The 14,134-nt window shown below is 48.2% G+C and overlaps 1 protein-coding gene across 4 annotated transcripts in view; it reads left to right on the forward strand.

Moving 5' to 3' along the window:
• The window catches only part of LOC148028953 (acyl-CoA thioesterase II), a 235,417-nt gene that overhangs the window by 49,672 nt on the left and 171,611 nt on the right, over window positions 1-14,134 (forward strand). For all 4 annotated transcript variants that reach the window (XR_015692351.1, XR_015692350.1, XM_087687718.1 and 1 more), the window contains exon 3: window positions 9,605-9,672. Coding sequence is in view for 2 of the 4 variants with exons in the window: in XM_087687718.1 (XP_087543844.1) it covers window positions 9,605-9,672 (68 nt within the window). In the remaining 2 variants the exon portion in view is untranslated. The remainder of the gene's footprint in view (window positions 1-9,604; window positions 9,673-14,134) is intronic.

Consider the following 14,134-nt stretch of genomic DNA (forward strand, 5'->3'; position numbering starts at 1 on the left):
TGCCAGGGATGCAAATCCTCCCGAGGGAGCAAGTCGGAGTGCCGGATGAGATCTAACTGCCAATGCAAGAGCCCTTTAAGCCTGGCAATATGTCTCGGTACATTAGAGGCCGAATCAAAGAGAAAAGCATTGCGCGTGGTCCATATGTGCCAGCATCCCCAGTATCTGAAAAAGTGAAATAAGATCTTCATATGTAACTGTGGCGGTGTGGGGTACTTTGGGCGCACAAAAACCCAATCGAAAGGAGTTAGTGAGGACCCCACCATTGCGCGCCAGATTTGCGACAAGAGTGACCAGATATTCTTGGCGAGCGGGCAAGAAAGAAAACGATGTCGGGCCGATTCCGCAGTAGTGGTGCAGAAGAAACAATTGCCATTCGAGATTCGACGCTTGGAAAGGGCCGAGGCAAGAGGAAGACCACCAATCATTACCCGCCAAAGAAGGACCTTGCATTTGAAAGGTGCCTTATTCAGTCAGCCCTCCATCAGCGTTGCCTGCCATCATGACAGCGATTTCCGCAGTCCCCAAACAGTATTAGCTTTCACACCCAGCCATTGGTGATCTTGAATGAGAAGATGATACACCTGATTAGTAGAGGCCTTTTCCAGACTCAACTGGCCTGCAAGGTCCCAGTCTTGCCAAGGACGATCCACAGCCAAGGCAGGAAAGGGTTGCCTACCTTGAAGCTCTGACAAAAGCTTTCTCCATAAACCACGGTATCCGCGCGGGATCCTGAAAAGTCTCCTAGCAGTCCGAAACGATGCGAGGACATTGCGAGTGGCAAGGGTAGCATCCGCAATCGAAGTCATACCTAAACGGGCCATGCGGTTGAATCTCGGTCTGAGCTGATGTTTGTCTTCCCATGAAAGTAATCTCGATACTGCCAACAATTCCAGCTGAAAGGAGTTAGTCTGCAAGCAGTCCCCCACTGGATGCCAACGGGCCTTTTGGAGCACCGCTTTCCAAGAGCCGACCAAGTGCAGTAACAAAGAGGAAGAGGGACTGGAAAATCGAGAGTCAGCATTAAGGACATGCCACCAGGAGGCCCGAAGTCGTGTGTTACCATGGCGTAGCCCGTTGTCCTCAAGAAAATAACGGGCTATGATGGTCCACGGGTGATGATCCACACACATGGCACGAAAAAGAGACCAACGAAGAGCCAGCATATGAGTTTCTGCATCCAAAATCGCTCCACCACCCATTCGTTTCGGGGTACATGTATGCGACCATGAAATCCACGAAATGCCTGCCTGCAGTGAATCCTTCTTCCATAGCATGAAACGAATGGGATGAGTGAGAGCCTTCAAAGTAGTAGGCGTCCACGGCAGCAATGGCAGGAAATACGTTAGCATTGGTAGCATAATTGTCTGAGCCACTTTGAGGCGGATATGGAATGGCCATGCTTGCGACTTCCAATACATAAACTTCGCCGCCAGTTTTTGTGAAATCCACTCCAGTAGGTCCTTTGGCCGTACATCCACCCCCAATGGGTATCCAAGATGCCTGACAATGGAGCCACAGGAAACCACCTGGCCCTGCCAGCCTAATGACTGTAAATCAGGCTCCGTGCAACTGAGAATGGCCGACTTAAAGGCATTGATACGAAGACCAGAGGCCTGACCAAAGAGCGTCCAAACATCTAATGCCTTTCGAATGTTGTCCCTGCCCGCCCGCAAAATCATAAAGGTGTCATCAGCCAAAGATTGGCTAATGAAGTGCTGCCCCAAAGGAAGAGACAATCCTGCCAGCTGAGCAGAAGACGCCATTGAAGATAGCATTGAAAGGACCGGGTGAGTCGCCAAGGCAAAGAAGAGAGGACTCAAAGGGCAACCCTGTCTGACCGAGCGTGCAAGGACAAATGGCTCTGTAACCCCACCATTGAGCATGACTCTTGAAGAAGCCGCAGCACTAATGGTGTAGATCAATCGGGACATCCGAGTACCAAAGCCCATAGCAGACATGAGATCAACAATGAAAGACCAGTCCACATAGTCAAATGCCTTTTCCAAGTCCAATTGAATCAATACCACTTCCTGACTGGAGTGCCGCGCATAGTCAATAGCCATTTGCACATTTAAGATATTATGCAGAATGTTGCGGTCCTTAATGAAACCATATTGGAGAGGATGCACAATAGCTGGAAGGTGCTTGTGAAGCCGATTCGCCAGCACTTTGGAGAAGATTTTATACATCGAGCCCATCAAAGAAATTGGTCTCCAGTGTTGCAGCATGGACGGCGAAGTGACCTTTGGAATCAGTTTGATAAGGCCTTCTTTCCATGAGGAAGGCATGACCCCTGTGTCCCAAACCTGCTGAAACACGACCGCCAATGGTTTCACCAACTGCGTGGCCGAGTTCTCAAAGAATTCATTAGTGAGACCATCCCAACCAGGACTTTTATCCTTAGGCAGGTGCAACAAAACATCCATAACCTCCTCCTCGCAAATATCCGCCTCCAAAGTGGCTTGCATATCAAGTGGGACCTGCTGGCGGACCAGATGATAGAAGACCGAGCGGGCATGCGTAACCTGGCTAGAAGGCGAGGGAGAAGAACCAAGAAGTTCCATAAAATAATTTCTGCACATATTGACAATGGTCTGCGGATCAGTGACCATGTGACCTTCCGAATCCTGGAGTCTAGTCATATTTTCGCGAGCCGGAGAAGCGTGCAAGGCGCGAAAGAACTTATGAGACTGGCATGCGCTATCTTGCAATGTGTCAGTCAAGTTATACAGCTTGGCCTGCTGATAAGATTTCAACTGAAACACTTGAATAAGATGGGCCAAACGCCTCTCCAGTGACAACAGAAAATCATCATCTGGGGAATCCACGAGCAAGGAACGGACCAAAGCCAGTAAGTCCTCTGCTGCATGTCGACGTCGCCGACAAAGAGAGGCATGATGAATCCCATACTGCCGAGCAACCCGCTGCACATTAGAGAGCAGTCGTGCAAATGAAGCCAAGCCCTTAGAGGCGAAGTCCAATAAGAACCTCTCAATTAATTGCTGCATATAGCCCTGAAAAATTGGATGCTTCAAATAAGAGGAGTTGAAACGTAAAGGGAGCCTATCCAGCAACTGCATAAAAGGTGCAATAGGTTGTGCCCGCATCTCAAGCTGGAGGGGGAAATGGTTCGACAACGCATATTGCTGCAAGACCTTCATTTCCAGCATCTCGGGAAGAAAATCATCCCCCTGCATGATATACATTCGGTCCAACCGCGACCAAGTAGTTGCATATTGGGCGGAATGAAAAGTAAACCCTGAAAAAGAAGGGTGAAGCCACGACCAAAGATCTTGCTTAAGTACGCGCAAAGCAAAGGAATTCCACACCCGGCTTTTCGGCGTATCCATTACCGAATGCCCTGAAGTGGACTGAGAAGAGTCAACACACATATTGAAATCTCCCATCAAAAACCCCCTTCGTCCAAGTGACATGGAGCCCTGCAAAGTCGACCAAAGATCCCGTCGGGATGCGGGATCATTCGGAGCATAGAGGCCCAACAACCATAAAATCTCTCCTTCAAATAAGACTTCAATTACTAGAAAGCGGCCCTACACATCATTTTTAACAAGAACAGGCTGGTATTTCTCATGGACAATCATCAGCACGACCGAATAGTGCGTGGCATGTGTCCCTGCATAAAACAGACGGAATCCATGACAATCCACAACTTTTCCTGCTTCACCGTGACTTTTGTGCTCAACTGCACACAATACATCCCACTGGTTCTCATGCAAGACAGTCCACATGGTATGTTGCTTATGGCGAGAGCAAATGCCTCGCACATTCCACGTGGCTATCTTCATATATCTTCAAAAAAAGGAAAGTCAGGAACGAGGCGCCTGTTGCCTCGATTTCACCTTTTCCGCGAGAGCATCCAGGACACCCTCATCCAGAAAATCAGCCAATACGGCAAACGAATTCTGGCGACCTGCTTTAGAGGTAGAAGGAAAATCCACTGCCTTGGGAGTGGGGCGGGGATAACGCCGATCCCAGAGTGTAATCACATTACCTTTTGTATCAAACGCCAGCTTAGCAGGTGGGCCCTTGGGACCGTCTGTATAGACTTTCCTTGTAGAGTGATTACGGGAGGCAGATGGGGCCATAGTACGCGCAGCCTGCTGTGAAGTGAACATTTCTTTCCGGCGCATATACGTGCGTATGGAATCCTGTGAAGCATTAGGCCCAGGATCCGCCAGGCCTGCATCCAACTTTTTACCTTTTTTTTGACGTGCCTCAATCCAATCGGTGCTACGTGAATCCAAACCCAGGACCTGTTGTTTGCCTTTATCCACGACATTAGGTGGCTGAAGGGCCTCCTGTGTCGGGGCATCAAGCACCATGTCATCCTTAGGCAGCACAACCTGCGCATCCTCGGAAGACGGTTGCCTTTCAGGGCATTCGGCCATAAAATGCCCCAATTTACCACATGAAAAGCAGTGTCCTGCAAAGTTGCCCCATTTCAAGCGAAAATGCAAAGGATGCATGCCAGAACAATTGAGGCGAAGCCACGCAGGCCTTTTCCTGGCCGTGTCCCATAACATGCATAAACGGTTTCGATTCATAGCCCTGAGGCTTGGGGGAACCAACACCGTTCCCACAACTGCCATCGCATCCTTCAACAATGGCCAATAGACCGCCGGACAATTTTCCACTTCCACCCACACCGGGCATTCTCGTTGAAGCAGACGCTGGAAGTCGGCCATAGGGCGCCATGGTACAACATGGACCAAGCGGCGATCAAAGAATAATGGCAACTTGGACAGTAACTTAGCCCGATGTGTTTCCGATTTCAACAGCACCTCATAAAAGCCGCGAGGTCCAAGGAAGATCTTCTCAACACACTCCCCTTGCAATAAATGGTGCATCCACTGGCGAATATGGGAAAGCACTGGGATCCTGCCAGTGAAGAAAAGTATAACGGCACGGTCATGAAACACCGAGAAGGACCGCAAGACTGATTTCGGGTCCACCGTGGCTTCCAGCACATCATCAGTTCCCGCGTCAGAAAAAGTTTCATTATTATGCTGGACATAATCGCCAAGCAGAGTATTGGCAAAGTCCAGCAAATGCTTCCAGTCAATCTCCTGCGAATCCACAGGATCAGAGGCAATCTGCGCATAGGAACGTTCCTGAGGATCCATTGGCTCGTCAGAAGTATGCTTGGAGCGTTTGCCCGCAGGCGGCAGTTTAGAAGCCGGAGGCATCTTCTCCGTGTACGGCACCATATCCTCCGGCTCCTCTGTATCAGAATCCGGGCCAAGGGCTGCCACCGTCCGGTCTAGAAAATCCATATCCAGGCCAGCCATACTGCTGTCTTCTCTCTGAAGAAGTCATGAGGCGGCAGTCAGATGGGTCTCCAGGCGGCGCGCAAGTCGAGGCGATCCGCTCTCTCGCTCTCGGCTTCCTTAGCTCTACACGCGGACGTAAAGCAGGGGACCACAGGCGAACAGGCGTGCACCTGTCCAGGCGTCTCTCTCTCTCTCTCTCTCTCTCTCTCTGTGTACAGATCAGTGGGCACTCTGGTTGAGGCGTTGCTTCTCTGACGACTGTCGAGATTAGGGTTGACAATAGCTGTGCGCCTCTGCAGAGAAGAACAAACGCGAGCACGCGGACCCGCGGACAGCACAATCGTCGAACCAAGATGGGTGTCTGCAGGCGTGGCAGCGTGACGGGACAGTAGACAGGCGCAACAGAAGCCGGGACGATCCAACACGGCGCGCAGGATCAGGACGCGAAGAACAAGGCCTGACAGAACTGCAGGGCGACGGCGGCAGGGACCCCGACCCCAGGAGTGACGAAACGGTGCAGGCGCAGGCGGCAGGTCACGACAGGGCGCAGGTGACGAAACGGTGCAGGCGCAGGCAGCAGGTCACGACAGGGCGCAGGTAACGAAACGGTGCAGGCGGCAGGTCACGACAGGGCGCCATCGACTCCCTCTCTTCTCTCTCTCTCTCTCTCACTCACTCTCTCTCTCTCTCTCCTGTTGCTCTCTCTCTCTCTCTCTCTCTCGCTCTTCGTACAGATCAGCAAGCATTTTGGTTGAGACGCTGCCTGTTTGACGACTGTGGGGCTTAGGGTTGACCGCAGCCGGGCACCTCTGCAGAAGGGAAGAGAACGAGCAGGTGTACCTGCGGACAGCAGAGTAGACGAAAGCAGACGGGCGTCTGTAGGCGTGGCAGCGGAAGTGGTCAGGAAAATGGCGCAAGGGAACCCGTGACGGACCAGGACGGCGCTGAGGAGCAGGTCGCGTGAAAAGAACGCTGACGATATGGGTGGGCGACGGCAGGGACTCCAGCCTCCAGGACGAATGACGAGCAGGCGACGGCCTATGCCGTCTGTACGCGGGGGGGACCAGGCCACGGATGGCGACGAGGCGGCAGGTCGCGAGCGGGCGCCATCTCCCTCTCTCTCTCTCTACTTTCTCTCTCTCTCTCTCTCTCTCTACTCTCTCTCTCTCTCTTTCTGTTACATCAGACCATTAGGTCATTAGAGAAACCGACGAAAGACTTTTTGGACTTTAACACAGAAATCACACAGAAAGGACAGTTGGAGTAGAGCAAACAATAGCCAATCAGAGAGCAGCAATGTCAGGAAGAACCAGGTCAGCTGATATCATAGAAGATATTTGCCATAGCACTTAACCTCAAACACGGGCCACATGACTATGGATTCTCGAGACTGAATAAAAAATAAAGGCATTCTGAGTACATCAAATATGCCACTGGGCAGTCCATCTAAGGAAATGGAAAAGACAGGAATAATCAGAATGCAAAGAAGACACAGAGGGCATCTTTCCCATAATCCATGAACGGATTGTTATCCGGTGCTAAGTCGCTGGAAACCACACACGGGAAATAAAACTCCAGATCTATTGAGCAACCGGGCAAGAGACAAAAAGATGAAGCAATGTTTCATTACATGTAGTGCAGAATACACAACGACCAGCAGAGATCTTTTGAGCACGCAACACCTCTCTAACTGGAAGACCACCAATTAGGAGTCTCCACATGAAGACTTGACTGTGATACATAACCTTAGACTTCCAAAGTTGAATGAATCTTTTCTACCAGAGGGATATTGTGCAGTCTTCTGCATTGGATTCCGATCTGCTTCCTTCTTCCACATCATCAGAGATCGTGCCTACTAAGCCTGGTCTACTTCCCGCTCCTGACATTCTCGCAGTTTCTTCACCTCCCATGCCCCCTTCGCGAGACTTGTTACCTCACTGGTACCAACAAACCATGCGGGATTTAGGGATCCTACCACCGGATTCCACTCCGGAGGGACCTAGAAGATTTGCCCGGCTCGATCCTCAGGCATCATTTGCATCGCTGTTTACAGCTGATTACATAGCACATTCTGAGCCGAATACCTGGCAGGAGGCTCTTCAATACCCTCAATGGTGAGAGGAATTGACAGTTATTATCGTATAAAGCTTTAGCTTTGGCCAACAATTTGTATTTTGCATATTCCTCTTCTTGAAGAGAATGAACCCTGCCTTTCAACCATTCAATGCATATGAGCAAGTCATCATTAGAATCTCCTGATTGACTCAGAGACAAGGAGTGGGCCAATAAAGATTGGGCATGCTGCAATTTAGCTCGTAAAGAGGAAGCATGCTGAACATCATACTGATGGGATAACTCTCGCTCATTATCCCTAAAAACAGCCCATGCGTCCCTCCCTCCAGATAGGACCTTCAAGCTAAAAGAAGCGATCAGTTGCTGAACACATTCCAAAAATTGATTTTGCTGTAGAAAGGATTGATTAAAACAAAGAGGCAACCGAGCGAGGAGAGCCTTAAATACACGAACATGTGTGTGGGTCATTTCCAAGACCAAAGGGTAGTGATTTGATAAGACATGCTATTGTTCCATCCACGTGTCAATGATTGTAGGAAAAAAGGAATCACTCTGGCAAATGTAAATCCTATCCAATCTGGCCCAGCTGTTTGGATGCTGAAAAGAATGATAGGTATATCTTGTTTGTGATGGATACATCGAGGACCACATGTCGTGTTTCAAAGACACAGCAACAAGGGCATCCCAAGCTTGTTGCTCAAGACCATCCATGATTGAGTGTAGAGAAGTTGCCTGATCCCTAGATACACATGCATTAAAGTCACCCATGACAAAACCTTGACGAGCCGTGGCAAGGCAGTGCAGGTCATCCCAAAGTTGATGATGTTCCCTTGGAGTAGAAGGAGCATACACACCCACCAACCACAAAACCTTTGCCTCATAAAGTATTTCCAAAATCACAAACTGGCCACGAGGGTCCTGAGAAACCAATGATGGTGTTGCAGGGAGGATTTGACAGCCAACATAACTCTAGATTTATGTGGAGCTTGACCACTGAAAAAAACTACATAATCCTTATAAACATAAGAAGATCCAACCAAAGTGTGTTGTTTATGCTCCACATCACAAAATACATCCCAATTTCCAGCAAACACAACTTTCCACAACTGATACTTCTTACTGCCCGAAGAGATACCTTTCACATTCCACAAAGCAGTTCTCATAATAAATCAGAAATGAGAAAAACTACTGAACCATCACTTTCCCTTTTCCTTTTACATCTATAACTTTGGCTGCCTGGAATCTCTCCATCTCACTTCGGATTACATCTACAAGGTCTGCCCTCTGCAAACTAGCAATCGAAGCACGAGAAGGAAACTGCTATTGCTGTGAATGAAAAACATCCCTAGGAAGCACAAGCCTCCTCCGCGCATCAAAGCGCAAAGTAGAATCGGAAGTCCTTTTATCATTCACTGGCGGTGCATGTGAAGATTGAGGATTCATGTAAAACCCCTTACCTTTGCGTCGAAAGGTCTGAGTGATTGGGTGCGGCAGTGGGTGGGCAGGAGTCTGAGCTCTGTGTGTGTGTGTGTGTGTGTGTTGGTCTTCTCTCCTGCATGGAGCTGCATCCACCATAGTGACCAATACATTGCTCAAAACCGGAGGGACTTCTAGTTAACAATCACTAAGCAATGGACATATGATGTTTAGGATGGACAATGAGGCCATTGCGGGGTTGGGCTTCTAGTCAATAATTTACAAGATTCTCCACTCACCTCTTGGTTTCCTTGACACATTTCCAAGAATGATCTCAAGTCTGCATAAGTTACTTTGCTGAGATCTTCAGTTCTATCGTGGTGCTTTTCTAGATGTGCTACACTATCAAAGATTGCTCTTTGTGGCATTCAGGACTGGGTGTTACTATATTTATGCTTGGGCAGATATCATTCATATGTTGGGGATGATATCCCAACTTTTGGACTAGAGGTAATGCATCCATTTATTCTTTGAGGGATAGTTTATGCACAATCACTACCTTAGATTTTCCATGGAGGGGTAATCAGGGCTCCAAAATCATACACATTGGGGTCTTTCAGGGCAAAGAATGTGAGAGTTAATGTTTCTTCTTCTTTATGCCCAAGTTATTCTGATCCAGTTCGTTTTCTCAATAAATAAATTGTGCAGTCTTTGATACAAGCCATTTCAGCTTCTCAATGGCGGTGATTATTATGTCAATTATCAATAGTCCTGGTTTACATGGTTTTTATGTCAACTGTGTGTGACTATGGAATTGACAGGTCCTGGTGATTTCATTGCTCAAGAGGGTGAAGTTGGTGAAGGGCTATACTTCATATGGAAAGGAGAGGTAAGCACTGAGATTACTTACCTTCCTCACAAATTTCAACTTTGTATCCTTCACAACTTTTTGTTCTCAACAGCTCAAATTACAAATGAACAGGCATTGGCACTTGCAACGGCTTCTTTTGGCAGCCAGATCCTGATCTCTTTTTTGATGATACACTTTGAAAAGTTTTAATGGGTTAAAGACTACCAGCTCTTGGTGCATCAGGATTTCAAACATAGTAACATGGTACGAGTTTTGGAGATGGGGACATGAATGGGGATCAGAACATGAATTGCCATCTCTTGTCACCTTGAGAAGGCACTCTAACATGGGATGGGACTGGGACTGTGCAGGGATGGCGGGATAGGGATGGGAAGGGAAGCTAGAAAATGGCTGTCCCATGTTACTCTGATTTCAACGATTATTAGGACAGTTTTACTTGAAAACAACAAAAGACCACGGATACCAGAGCTTTTTGGTTTGTGAATACCTCTTCTTTGGGAAAATCTAGGAAATTGCATACATGAGTTGTGCTGTACATGGGCAAGTCCATCAGTTGGCTAAGGTTCTATGAATACACAATCAATTGATTTATGTGTATGTTTGTGTGCACATTCAATTTATTCATGTTAACTAAACCTTTTCATTAAGGTATCATTCAATGTATTAACTTCATGCTTCTGCACTTGTGTAGTAGCTACTTGTACTTAGTTCATTACTGCGTTTAGTTTCAGTCTTGATTCCTTCGTCTCATTCACACGCTCTTCTTCTTGTTCTCTCTCTTACACACACACACACACACACACACACACACACACACACACACACAAACGCCCACCCACTTGCACGCGCGCGCGCACACACACACACACACACACACACACAGCCACACACATGCTCTTTCTCCACCCTCTTCCCCCCAACATGAGGATGGCACACTACTAGACCCACTTTGTTTAGGTATCTGAGGATGGTTTCATCACCCGACCTAGTTACATGGATACACAACTGCCTCGTGCACAGCTAGATCCACACCTCATCCAACCACTGGAGGGTTGAGATAGGCAGATGGAAGGGCATATAGACAAAGGAATGCTTGTGCCCACTATGTGACAGAGAGCCAAAGAGAGAGAAATACTGTTGGGTACTTCACTCACGCCTCACTTACACCTATGCTCACATAGGAGTGTCGGTGATCAGTAGGACATTGGGGCACTTTTTACTCTCGGTAGGAGAGGGTTTTTCCTCCATACTTATGGTATTATTTCGTATGTGCTTATGACACACACTTACGGGCACTTACCGTGTTCGGGTGTGAACACCCCCTACAACCCCAAGGATTAAGGGTTGCACCTTGTACTTTCAGTTTACACTCTTTCAGTTTATTGCATTGGGTGTTGTGCTTCACTCTTGTACTATCTACTAAGTTTCTGTGCTGAGCTTCGATCCTGTCCTCTCTCACATTTGGTATGAGAGCATTGGCTCTGTTCAGCTGAGGCTTAGTTCAGCTCAGCTCTTCTCAGCCTCTGGGAACTTTTGGCTCTTTCAGCACGACCTGCAGCAGCTTGACCAGTGTCCCGCCAGTCTTCTGCTGCTTGCGTTTGTGGCAAACATAGCCCTTGAGCCGCCTGTTCGCCATCTGCCACGCTAGTTCAGTCTGCCCCGCTTCAGTAACCAGCAGCACCTGCCTGCAGTCGCTAAGCCCGTCTGCAGCACCGCCTGTACCTGCCTGTACCCGCCTGACGTCTCGTGTTTGCCCGTCCAGTTCACCCTTGTGCCGTTCGTTACCTATCGTGCCCCGCTGGACGTCCGCTTGCTTAATGCCCGTCAAACGCCACGTCAGCCATTAGCTGATAAATGCCACGCCAGTGCTGCGCTGCCTGTTACCCGTTAGCACCACGCTGACCACCCCTGTGACCTGACATGCGCCAGTAATCAGCGACAGCCCGTCATTACGTCAGGTATTTTAATTTAAAAAAAAAATCCTTTCATTCCAGATAAATTTCTAGAAGAGGGGGTTCCTACGTAGCAGGCATAGCATTTTGAAACGTGTCTGGGACACATTGGATGCAAATTTCTGGCCAAATTTATCAGACATTTTGGAGCTTTTATGTTTTTTGAGGACATTGGCATATGTATTGCAGCTACAGTTAGAGAAAGATTGTTTTGAACACATTTGAGGCAGGAAATTTTGGGGATTTTGCTAGTATAGTGTTGCTGAACACTAATTGCACGTTGGACTGCATGCATTACAGACAGTTTTGACAAAGTGTATCTCTGTACACTAATTGTAGAAAGTTATTTCCTACAATTTCTGGACATTTTCAGATTTCCAGTGTGGTCTTGCTTCGATATTGCTCTTTTGCTTTTTCTTGGTAATTGATAATCATGGCAAACCAGGGAGGAGATGTCTTCACCTATGTATCCAAAGAGGACAGACTGGATGGAAATAAGTATTCACTTTGGTTCTTCATGATGGAGAATGTACTTGTGGCAAAAAATCTTTGGGATTATGTCAGTGGAGAAGAAGCTCGACTTGGAGTTGTGGCTCCAGCTCCTCCTCCTCCAGGAGGACGTGCACAACGAGCACCTTAGCTTGCTCCACTTCAGCCACTTCCACAAAGATCAGTAGCTCAAAAAGCATGGGATACATGGGATGCACTGGCTTTGTTGCTGATTGCATTGGCAGTTCGGCGGTCAATTATCCCCCACATTCGTTCCGCAGCTTCTTCATGAGAAGCTTGGCTAACTTTGGAGCAGATGTTTGCAAGCGAGAATGAGACTCGCATCTCTTTCTTAAAGAAAGAGTTAGAGACATTGAAAATGGATGAAGGTGATTCTATTTAGAATCACTTGAATAAAATTCACGACTTGCGAGAGCAACTCATGAATGTTGATGAGTACTATTCGGATGCACAGATGATGTCTACCACTTTGAACTCATTACCTCCTTCGTACTTGGCTTTTCATACGGCCTTAAACCTCACCATGAGGATTACCGTGCAACCAATCACTTTTCTTCAGTTAGTCAGTTGGCTTCTAGAGGAGAAGCAAACAAGAAGAAATAGTGGTGTGGATGCTTCTAGAGGAGAAGCAAACAAGAAGAAATAGTGGTGTGGATGCTATCGCCTCTGAGCAGGCTTCTATGGCTAGACAGAAGGGCAAAGGCAGCCAAGTGAAGGATGCTCCGTAGAGTTTTGGGACTTCTGGCACATCACAGGCAAGTAAAAAACAAGGGGGGCACGCAAGCCAAAAAGGGAAAATACCATTACTGTAACAAGGGGGGCACGCAGGCTTACTTTGGGACGAAGCGTGATGTCTCTTATTTCTGGATCTTTGGGTGTGACGCCTATGTGCACATCCCGAAGACACAGCGTGACAAATTCGAGGCGGCTTTCCGATGATAGGTTTTTGTTGGCTATAGCTCCCAGTCCCAAGGTTATCGCCTGTTTGATCTCGTCAAGCGGGATGTCTACATGAGCCGAGATGTGCGGTTCATGGAAGTTCCGGCCACAGAGAGGGATGAGGAGCACCCCGTCCTTGGAGATCCAGGGGAGAGTTGGGCTCCCGAGATAGTTTCTTTGGAGCCAGAGTCTCTTGATGGAGATTCTTATTCTGATTTAGAGTCTTCCCTTCCACCGGCCACCCTCGAGGAGCTTCCGCCGGTGGATGTACCCGAGTCTTCAGCAGATGGAGAGCGACAGGGAGAGGTTCGTCCTCCTCCTTGTTGGGCCCGTGACACACTTCGAGATTCAGGGATCGAGGGGGTCCCTGAGGAGTGGGAACCACAGGATGGACTGCGGAGGTCACGGAGGAATCAGGCACATTCTACGGAGCTTGTTTGCTCTAACTATTGTTTGATGACCCGTGTTATGCAGGATCGTGAGCCCACTTCAGTGAAGGAGGCTTTGCAGTCTGACCATTGGTGGAAGGCTATGGAAGTAGAGTTGGAGGCTATTGAGAGGAATGGCACTTAGTGTCTTGTGCCTCGTCCCTCTCACATGAAGGTGATTGGCATCAAGTGGGTCTTCAAGACCAAGTACCTTAACAATGGTTCTCTGGAGAAGCACAAGGCTCGCCTTGTTGCTAAAGGTTTTGCTCAGCGCCCAAGCATTGACTTCCATGATACTTTTGCCCTCACTGCTCGTATGGCAACTATTCGAGCTGTTCTTGCCTTGGCTGGCCATAGGAGATGGCCTGTCTATCAGTTGGATGTGAAGTTAGCCTTTCTCAATGGTGATTTGCAGGAGGAGATCTATGTTGAGCAGCCTCTTGGCTTTGGGTCCTCGGATGGGAAAGTATACAGGTTGAAGAAGGCCTTGTACGGTCTCAAGCAGGCTCCGCATGCATGGAACGAGAAGATTAACTCGTTTCTTTAGTCGAAGTTGGATTATGGGCGCTCCAAGGCTGATCCGCAGCTTTATGTGCAGAATTCCAAGGTTGGTCGTGTTTTGTTTGTGTTGTATGTTGATGATTTGATTCT

This window comes from Lygodium microphyllum, chromosome 11 (genome assembly GCF_053477565.2).
Source record: "Lygodium microphyllum isolate KBCC chromosome 11, Lygodium_microphyllum_v1.1.10, whole genome shotgun sequence".
Taxonomy (NCBI): Eukaryota; Viridiplantae; Streptophyta; class Polypodiopsida; order Schizaeales; family Lygodiaceae; genus Lygodium; species Lygodium microphyllum.